This window comes from Strix aluco, chromosome Z (assembly GCF_031877795.1).
Source record: "Strix aluco isolate bStrAlu1 chromosome Z, bStrAlu1.hap1, whole genome shotgun sequence".
In the NCBI taxonomy this organism is placed as follows: domain Eukaryota; kingdom Metazoa; phylum Chordata; class Aves; order Strigiformes; family Strigidae; genus Strix; species Strix aluco.
The window spans coordinates 27,036,478-27,047,469 of record NC_133971.1 but is presented as its reverse complement, the minus strand read 5'-3'; the positions used below and the strand labels follow the sequence as shown (position 1 = coordinate 27,047,469).

The 10,992-nt window shown below is 43.6% G+C and overlaps 1 protein-coding gene across 1 annotated transcript in view; it reads right to left on the bottom strand.

The window, feature by feature from the left end:
- Positions 1 to 5,617: 5,617 nt before the first annotated feature.
- Positions 5,618 to 10,992, bottom strand: part of ANKRD31 (ankyrin repeat domain 31) — a 71,027-nt gene continuing 65,652 nt past the window's right edge. The window contains exon 25 of the mRNA XM_074812036.1: positions 5,618 to 7,172. Coding sequence (XP_074668137.1) covers positions 7,021 to 7,172 — 152 coding nt within the window. The 3' untranslated portion in view covers positions 5,618 to 7,020. The remainder of the gene's footprint in view (positions 7,173 to 10,992) is intronic.

The following is a 10,992-nucleotide window of genomic DNA, read 5'->3' as shown; positions in this document are numbered from 1 at the left end:
GATGAGGCTTGACTTGTTGACAGAGTTACGCAAAACTTATCTGCTATGCTGGATTCGGTGCCCTGCAGTTTATGCTGCAGAAATGAGCTTTTTGTGACTCATCTGCTGTGTCTCTTAGTTCCTTTATTGACATTTCCTGGGAGACCTCAAAAGCTGTATGACTCCTGATGCCTTCCTGTAGCTGAAACAGCTATACAAACACCGTAAGCTCCTGCTAGAGCCCTCTTAAGCATCATCTGTTAGCGAGACCAAACTTGCCTCATCAGCATGCATCAGGACAGCCCACACTCCTTATCCACTTCCTATCTGAAGTCACTTTGTCACAGAGGTACAGCGTAACCTCAGACTAATGGCCAAGCAGGTACATCACCCTCTCTGGTGCTCCGATCCTAGCTCTGACAGACAGCTAACACCTTTTCAAAATCCCTGCATCACCCCTTCCTGATATTTTTCTGCTGAAGTCTGAAGACACCCTGTTTCTGTCCTGCTAGTGGACATAAAGCTTCTTGAAATCATACTGTACATTGTGGACACCCACTGAGACCCTCAGGCATATCTGGCCAGTCTAAACAGATGCCAGACTGAAAAGATCTGCATGATCTGGACTTACCTGTTTGTTCTCAACCAATGTTTCAACATTTTCCAGGCCTCCCTGAATCCTATACATCAGCATTACTGGTTTCTTTATACCTAATGATAGCACACGGGTTTGACCCTTTGAGCTTTTAAATTTTGCCTTTGGTTAATTTTTCCCAGCTCACCTGGACTACTTCTAAAGAATTTCAGAGATCTAGTCTCAGCCACCAAGGCATTTTTTCAAATTATCACAGACAGTCTATTGACTGACTAGAATAATTTGCACATATTAGGCTGGAAAACAGCATGCACAGTACAGGTTATCATCCACAATAATTACAGAACCCAGTACACAAGCAGTTTTCAGTGTCTGGTCCCCTTTCCTGCATCCCCAGTGTAATCCCAGCACAAGGGTTGTTTCAACACAAGCAATTAGTTTCAGCACAAGCCAAATAGGCCTTATCACCATTACTGCTTTTCAAAAAGTTGTAGTCCTTCAGAACTCTCATATATATGAATCATGTGTCAAAAAGGATTAGCTAGGGTTGTTAGGGATCTTTAAATGCCTTTACAGCTAGATAGCACACAGAAAAACACACAGGAACTGCACCAAAACCCATCAGTATTAGATATATAAGACCAAAACCCACAGATGGACAAATATAGTAGCATTTCAGTTACCTTTCTATGACCATCTCAGAAAAAGCTACATGCATGGAAGAGCAGGCACATCACATCCATAGGGCCCATCCAGCCCAGGATGTTGTCTCAGAGTACTGAATAGTGGACACTTGGAAAGAGGAGAAAGAGCAGAAGAGAGCAAGTACTCTCCAACATCTTCACATGTTCTGTCAGTTTCCATTCCCTTACAGCTCAGCAGTTTCCAAAGCCAGGGGTTACAACTTTCTACCTCTCACAAAATTTTGATTTCTTCTATCCAATTTCTTTTGAACGCACATAAGTTTTCTGACATCCAGTAGACTGGGAATGGGATGCAAAACACCCTACAGCTGGTCTGAGTATTGTGTAAAAACCCACTTTCTCTTACTTGTTTCCAATCTTTTGCCTTCCAGCATCACTCGACTGTTGTAGGTCTTGGTCTAAAAGAGAGCAAGCAGCTCTTTCCTGTTCACCGCCTCCACTCCAGTCGCAAGTTTATCTACCATATCTACCCCTCAGCTGTTTCTCTCCCAGGCTATCAAATGCAAGAAGATTATTATTAAGGAAGTTTATTTATTTTAAAAGGTTACTATTAAGGAAATTCACCTAACTCAAAATGAAACAGGCTGGTTTATGGACTAGATCTTTGGAACATCAGAGGATGTTCACTGGAGCAGATCCTCAGGTGGGACACAGTGGATGAGTTAACCTCAAGGGAAGTTTCCCTTAAGGTCTCCTTCCAGAAGCCTTACTCTGATATTAGTAAGTCTGTTCACCCCATAATGAGAAAAAAGCTACTACCATCTCTCCTCGAGGGGGGGGGAGAAAAAAAAAAGCCAAAAGATTTTTTTTGTGACAGATCCTTGCTCTTCTATTACTTTTTGTTTCCTCACAAAGAAAATGAGCCTCTTCCCATACTAAAGAAATGAGTTAAGTGCACTTGGCAAATTAAACACAGCTACAGACTAACATGTACGTTTTTAGCAGTTTACTGAGAGACAAAAAACCCCACGAGAGACTTCAGACAACCTCACAAGAAACCCGGTTCCTGTTACCAAACCACACGTTAAGTTGGTGTAACTGTTGCTCCACAAGAACAGCTCATGTGGCTGCAAGAGCGGGCACACCTCCTGCCAGCCGGGCTGCAGGCAGGTGTGTGCCCTGACTTCAAACGCCTGCAGCCTGTCAACCGCTGCCTCTTTCTGTTCCCGACACGTATAATCCCCCCGTAATTAACTCTAGAGACACACGGCACCTTCTTACCGGAGGTCCCCAGCAGCACCCATCACCACCGACGCTCTTTCTCCTCCTCCGGCCGCCACCAGCGCCGCGCCCTGCCCGGCCCGGCCCTCCCGCTACCGCCCCCGCGCAGCACCGCCCCGCTCGCTGCGCCCCCGCGGAGCCGCGCAGCTGCGGCCCCTTCGTCCTCCTCTTCCTCCTGCCCAAACTCCGCCGCGGCCGAGCCTCCAAGTTTGCGCCTATGGCGGAGCCGCTGGGAGGAGACGGAGGCTGCTGCGGACCCAGCGCGCCGCTCCGCGCAAAAAGTTCGGGCCCTGCTCGGCGGGCCGGGCCGGCCCCCCCCGCGCCCCCCGCTGCCGCCGTCCCGGGCCGTGCCCGCCGTCGGCGCACTCACCGGAGCGGAGCGCGGCCGTCCCGGGCCGGGCGCGCTCCTCTGCTCGGAGGCGCGCGCGTGTGTGTGTGTGTGTGTGTGTGTGCACGGACACGTGTGCGACACGGCACCCCATGACGTGGAGGAAAAAGGAGGGGCCGCCGCCCGCCTCGCAACCTGGCGGGCAGGAGCGGGGGGCAGCGGTGAGGGCGCCGGCAGCGGGGCAGCGCGGCCGCCCCTTCCCAGGAGCCAGCACCTGGGCTCGGGAGGAGCCGGTCGCCTCCCCGCGGCGCGGACCTGCCCCGCTGCTGCCCAGGAGGAGGAGGAGGAGGAGGAGGAGGAGGAGGAGGAGGAAGCGGGGGGGGCAGCCGAGGGGGAAGCGCGGGTCTACGCTGCGGCTTTGCGAACCCTGCGGCCGGGAGGGAGCCCGCGCAGGGCGGGGGGCGAGGCGGGGCTGCGCAGGGCTCCGCTGCTGCCGGCCCGGCTGCGTTCGAGGCGCATCCGCCTGCGGGGACGGGCCCGGGCTCCTCGCCCTCCCCCTCGGGGCGGCAGCGGCCTCTGCTCGGCTGCCCCGGGAAAGCTCAGACGTGCGAAGGGCCGGTGTGCAGCGGCCCCGGGGCGAGCCGGGGGGCCGGCGGTGGCTGCTGCTCTGAACTACTGAGCAGCGGTCTGGCTTTAAACCTCCGCTAACAGCGGAGCGGCCTGCCCTTGCACTGGAACATTGCAGTCCCCCAGCGGCTTCCAGGCAAAGGCCGGTGCTTTAAGGTCAGGCTGAGCGGCTCAGCTCTGCTCTCCGAGGGCACGCGCGCCTGGTGCGCGAGTTCGGTGGGAAATTTGGAAGAGGCCGCCAGAGCGGAGCGCGCCTGTCTGCTCCCGCGGCGCAAGCCTCGCAGCTGGGCACAGCTGTGACAGCTCGGCTGAAGGCTGCTAATCGCTTAAGCCACTCCAGCCGAGCTATCCGTAACCGCAGGCCTGAGCTCCTTCCACAGAAACTGAAGTGAAATCAAAAGGACACAGCTGCTGGAAAACTCACCTGCGGATTACTCTGCTACAATAATATTGGTGCAAGTGGTAAAACTTTCTCCCAGAGATGAAGCCAGAGCCATAGCAACAACAACAAAAAAACCCAACCCCCAAAACCATACATATATATGAAAAACTTAACAGTTCTTTGAATCCTGATCCATCTTTGAAATGTTTTACTCCCTTCCTGTGTCATGTTTAAGCTTCTTTTCTTGATATGGTCAGAAACTTAGTAATTCAAATTCCAGATCATCTACATGATTTCCTACCCAACTGGTCACTTCGCTACAGGTGAACTGACAATCAGCCTGCATATCTCATGTATGCAGTTGTTCATTCTCTTGATAATTTAAACAGGTGTTTTTTTCCAGTTAACATTAAGGTTTGAAAACCAGAAGAAAAGTCTTTGACTCCATGTCATAACGACAAAACTCTCCCAAGAATTTATCCAAATTCTTATGGCTGGAAACATTACTCTGGCACTGTTTCTGCCTTCCCCCACCTCCTTAGTTGCATTTCCACCATCAAAAACCCAAGGTGTATATGCACCTTACAGTACTTTAAATACCTTTCCAAAGCTGGCCTTCATTCCCACAATTCTCTTACCTTAACTGCTCTTGCTGGCTGTAGTTCAGCTTTGCCTGGCAAGAAGGTGCAACATTTTGTGCTGATCCTCTACCCAGAGTGAATATAGCTCTATCTGCATCTTCTTCTTTCTTTTCTCTTTTCCCCATGTCTCCCTTGCTTATACTTTTTCATAACCTCTGGCCTGTGTTACTCAGGAGGTCAGCTTATCATATTGGTCCCTGATGGCCTTGAAATCTATGAATCTTATATTGTATTGTCTGCCTCTCAGCTGCTTATCTTCCTTCTCACTCTCATTCTTTTGTGCCTCACATTCTTCCTCACTGATATTAATCTTCCCACTGATTTTTTTAACTCCATCTCAGCAATAAATAAATAATCAGTCTGTGGAAATATGAATCTGAATTCGTGGCTTTTGTTCACTGCATCATCTCTTCCTCCTCTCATTCCCCATCTGAATATATTAACAGCAGACAGAATGCCAGGGGTTTTGTATTCTTTGCATTTTATATCCTTTTTTACTTTAGCCTGCACCACACAGAATATGTGCTAACTCACAGCCTAGGAGTGGAGAAGGGAGTTACTAAATAAAATAACTGAATCATGAATGGAGTAGGAGGGGCTGGGAGGACTAACCGTTGCTGTTTGCCACTTGTGAGCAGAAGCTTTATTTCTCTGCTGTGTAGTTAGGATCACTAATTGCTGCCTATCTTTGACCTGTGATAACAGCTTATATTTTTATGCAGAAATACACTTAGAAACCATAAATTTAAACAGAGAAAACAAGACCCCCTATTCATGATGGTATAACTTCTTCCCATCCCTTAATGGGTCTTTACATTAAGAAAAAGATTCCAGTAGGATAAATAAGGAAAATTCAGTTTTAAGATTTGGGAAGTAGAATCCTATATTTGTTAGTCATATTAAACATATGTTCCCAAACCAACACCTTTCTCAAAATGCTTATATGTAATATAAATATTGAAAAAAAACCTGGTCACTTTTACATACAGTGTAAGAATCAGTGATTTTCATGTAGCACTTTGCACTTTTACCTCTCTGACTAGCTTGAATCAACCAGATTTTCTGTCGCTGTATCTTAGGATTGCCTTAGGTCATGTAATCACATTAATGTAATGGACTAGAAGTATTGCTGTCAAATCGTCCCAGTTTTTATACATTAATTTTATTAAACTTCTTGTAACAAAGAAAAAATGACACACAAACATTTAAGTAATTCAGTAGTCATTTTCACAGTCAAAAGTCTTTCAACTTTTCAGTGAAAGTGGAAGTGTAATATTTGAACGAACATTTCCTTTAAACCAATACGCCTTCAGGTTTGTTTCACTGCTACAGCTGTGAGACTGCTCCATTTTCTTCCTGTGTGGAAACTGACCTTTAGAAAATACCTGTCACTCAGTAGCTTTTAACTTTTTTGACTTCCAGGCAGTGTGCATTTATTTATCCTTACAGCCCATCAGGCTATGATCGCTCATACATCCTAGGGCACAGTATTAGCTCCCTGCACATCAGACCCCCCACTCTTCCCTAAACCACCTTCTGTTTAAGACGCTAATCAGATCTCTGCAGAATAGCTCTTCGCGCTCCAAATAGCTAGCTGAGGCTGTTATGTATTGACAGGAGATATTTCTCATCCCATTCACTGGAGTTAGGAGTAGCAGGTGCTATTATTTCATCTCTTCTTATAATCCAAAGAACGAAAGAGCAAGAACGCCATTTGAATGCCAATAACTCTCATGACAGTCAAATGTGTTATAAATATGCTACCAAGGCAGATTCACACATTGTAAAATTAAAACAAATATAAATCCTCCAGAGATCAGGGTGAATCTCTAAGATGTTGTTAGATGGAAAAACTCATGTTCCACAAACAAGCTAACTGCATTTATTGCCATATGACAGCACATTTTCTGTCTATCAGAAAGACTTGGCTGGAACATGAATGGAATTTCCCTGATGACTTCCAATGGCTCAGATTCTTCTTTCAACCTCTCCCAGCGCCCATGCCCTTCTCAAATGTTCATATATATCCACACCACATAAAGCAAATCTGTTGGTGATTTCCAAAGCTGCCCATCTTGATTTTTTGCCTAACCTAACAGCTTATATTATTATACAAACATGTGCTGCTATTTCTGATAGTACATGCCCAGGCAGAGTGGCTCCAGCTTTAGGTGTAGGAAGCAACTATTGGTGTCAATACCTATCTGGTTCTGTGCCACCCCATAAAGTGTGGGCAGCCACTGAAATCAGTGGAATTTCAAACGAAGTTATCAACCTGGAATATAATTCACAGTAAGTACCAGTGTATAACAATCCTCGTCTACTTCCCCATTTCTTAATCTCACAGCACAAAATTTAATATCGACAGTTATCCTCACCTGCTACTCTCCTGTTCCTCATTTACCCAAACAATCCTTCAGTCAATTCCAAGTGCCAGGCAACTGATTTATCAAAATGACAGTAACAAAGCACTTAGTTCTAAAAGCTTAAATGTTTTCTTTTAAGTGACGATGAAGAAAAAAATGTTAGCACTCAAGAAGTCTTTAGAATCCAAAATCTTCACATGCTTTGTAGAAATTCCAGTGCTTTTCCATTACAGGACATGGTAGAAACTCCTCTTTACATACCATTACTATCTCATGGAATTGAAGAAAATGTGTCAGACTTTCCACTGAGTTGAACTGGACAGAAGAGCCTGTTGAAAATGAATGCAAATGATTACAGAGTGTATATCAGAGTAATGAAAAGCAATCACTGGCACCATCATCTACAGAGGTGTTAACAGCTTGTTAGAACCACTAAGTGTTAGCAATCCCTAGGAATCTGTAATGTCTCACAGGAATCTTGTAGCATAAGACTCCAGCCAGCTTATCAGTATCCCTCACTTGCAACCAGACTTCAGTGAGACAAGGGCCATACTGCACTTCATGGTGCTCAGGGTGAGAAGTCAACCATCCTGGACATTTCCAATTATAGAACAGGAAAACACAGCTGTTCTTCAGCATTGCTGGAATTTCACATGTTAAGTCTACAAAGGGGGAAGTTTAGTGTACTTCCCCAAAATTAACAAATCCCTCTCACAGGGAATGCCCTTCTTACAGTTCTGAAAGGACTATATAAAAAGGAAGGTGTACACCTGTATACAAGAAATTGCAGGACTGAACAATGGGTATTTGCAACATTTAAACATCTGCTGGACTGAGGCAACTATTGCAGTGCATAAACCTAGGCACTTGTGTCAGTACAGAAGCTGAAAATTTAGCTTTCACTGTTAAAACCTGTAACAAAGTAACACTGTAAAGATCCAGCAGTAAGAAATGTTGCAAGACATTTTCTTCCTAACAGCTCAGACTCCAAAACGCACACTGAACTGTGGTTTTCAGAGTTGGTTGCTTTTGTTCATCTTTCATCCACACTTTCTCCCTTCAGTACCCTTGCACAAAATATCAGAGCTGCTCAGCTGCCACCACCAGTCCAATACATAAACTGCCAGTGAGGGCAGAACTGTCACATGTAACAGATGTTATCAAGAGAGGGAGGGCTGTCATGAAAGTAGGGATGGCCTCTTTTAAAAAAAAACCCAACAAACCAACAAAAAACAGGGTTCACACACCATTCAAGTGTCTCAAGAAGCAAAACAGGCCAAGTATTTCAGGCTGATTAGATCAGTCAAGATAAATCGTTGTCAAAATGCAGAGAAAATATGTTTGAAGTGACACCAGTTGGTCATTTAGCTTGCACTTACTTTGGGGCTACCATGTGCCATCCCAAGAGTTTGTCTTTCTCTGTTACCACAGTCTTCTCGTTGTGTCACCTACACTGATTCCAAAATGCAAATATATTCACTGAACTGCCAACATTGGTAGAAAGCTAAAACAAGCAGTGTATCTTGTAGGTATCAGACCTTTTAATTCCATGTCTTGGTGAGGATTTCCCTACCATTTCCTGATTTCCAGGAGCTCACCACCAAAAGCAGCGAAGCAACAAATTGCTACTAAAAGAGAGGGGTCTGTTGTCAGAAACATAAATAAAGAGCATGAGGATGTATGTTGTTCCACAGCCACAACATCCACAGCAAAACTTCTGACTCCAGTGAAAACAGGACTGCATTCGCTATCTTACACCCTCAGTGCATCTTCAGAACATTCGTGCCATAACACAGTACATAATGGAACAAAAAGCATGATCTGATGTCTACAGTATATTTAAGTATCTTGGACTACAACAAGATTGGCAGGTTGAATGCAAGACCCACCTGAGAGGTTACATCACAACGCTACTCACACAGTCTTTATCACTTATGAAGCTGCAGCCAGTCACACTGGAAGAAGTCAACTTACACACTCACCTAGAAGTGATGTTTCAAAGGGCGTAAACAGGAATGCTTGGATGGGAAGTCACAAAATAGTTTTAAGGACACCTTCAGGTAAAAAAGATCTTAAGTCTGGGAATTTTTTAATAAAATAAACTGGCAGAAACTGAGCTCGACAGTGACAGGACGGGCATGACTTCAAACTGGTTTGATTTGATGAAAAAAGATTTTTCATTCTGAAATGTCTCCATTTGGTGTGTAAGTGCAAGAAAACTTCTTGGCAAAGTCTAAGGTTCATTCAACATCCCATTTTGAGAGATCATAATTGGAGAAAAGACATTCCTTTTTTATTTTGGAAATGCTCCTCTCAGCACTCTCAATGCAATTTTCTAACTTATTTACTAAAAATCCTCAACTCAGATATTAAAGTATAATAAAGATATGACCAAATAAATCTACTGAAATAACTTTTTTTAGCAGTTGACAGCTTTCTTTGTTGATTCTTTGAGTCAAATTAATGTTTTACCTATTGGACTAGGATTTTGTAGATTATAAATATCATCTTTCTACCATAAATACAACTTTATCTGAGTGAATAATTAAGATCTCTACTCTCTCTAATCTCTGCTTTTCAGTAATTTTAGGTAACAGTCAACAGTTAGCAAAAGCGTAGTAATTTATACATCCCAAAACACCTGCCTCAATTCTGACATCAGTGTTTGATATCAAAGTTTCTATATCCATAGACAATAATTTTTTCCCCCCAGTAGGGATTGATCAGTATTTCAACATTTATTTCCTGTGTTTCTTCCTCCATATTCTGACACAGCCCACTAACATCCTTCCCATTTCCTTTTTTATTTCTCAATTCTTTTTCCCTTTTCTCTCTCCCTTTACTTACTATTATTTTTAATCTTTTAATACCCACTTTGATGTTTTCTTTCTTCCTTTTGCTGTCTGTTAACTCTCATCCCCTCACAAAAGACCAGCAGCTTACAAGCTGTAAGCAGAGAAGAAAGGCTCCCATACTGCTATCCACAATTCGTCTTAGTGCCTCGGGTACATAAGAAAGCTTAGTAAGGTAAGACACACACAGGCAGGGTCTTTCTTAGCTTCCCTACCCTTGCTCTCCTGTTAGGTGCTCTTAGTTTTCTGCCATCTTCATGAACTACAATATAAAATATCAATCAGTATCAATATCAGAATGAGCTTTTTTTCCATAAATCTGCAGAAAACACATGTCTCTTGGTACTTTTTCCATAGTGCTTTTTAAAGGATTTCACCAGACTGCGGGTACTCCAGGCTTGCTTTATTAAGGTGATGTCCCAACTCCGAGTTGTTAATAAAGCAAGCCTGGAGGTACCCGCAGTCTGGTGAAATCCTTTAACAGATAAGTTTTAGTAATTAAGCTTGACCGGGTTTTAAGCCAGCCATGATGAGGGCTGTACAGGGGACAAATGAGCAGTATATGCATTTGAACTGCCAGTATTGTTTCTATCTATTAATTAAACCTATAAAACAATATCTATTTATTAATTATTCCTGCTATTAATAATATTCTAAGAGAAAAGAGTTTTCTAAAGCTTGTTTCTTTTACATTGCTTGCCACTGTCTCTGTTGGCATCTATTTTAGCCTTATAGTTTTGAAACCATTCTAAATGTGTTTCAACTTGTGTTTCCATTTTGCTTTACAAGATCTTGTCTCTGTGGCTGCTAAGAATCTGAAAATTGTATTTAAGGAGAATCTCTGTTAGTGCTGCAAGTATATAAGTATTAGACGAGAATCTCCAGTTGCATAAAGGTTAGTCACCAAAGATGGCCACTTCTGTGCAGAGCCACAATTCTCTGATCATTAAAATGGCCCTGAAAGATCAGTTTTAAAAAATAGCTATCCCACCAGTAACCTTCTTACTTTTTCCAAGCAAGAAAGTGCCGGAACTATCCAGAGATATGGTCAAACATTTTATAGCTATTTTACTTTTGAAAATTATTTGTAAAAGGAATTTAAATGCTCTTGCAGTTTAAGCAATGTATTTGAGTCAATTTACAGGTATCAGTAATACAGTTTCAATACTTCCATAAAACAGGCAAAGACTATTATCAAATCTGAGGGAAAGACAAACTGATTTGCAGTATCTGTGGCAAAGTCACAGGTGATGTTATTCTTCTGACTCAAATGAATCTGGTTCAGTGCAGCTAGTCT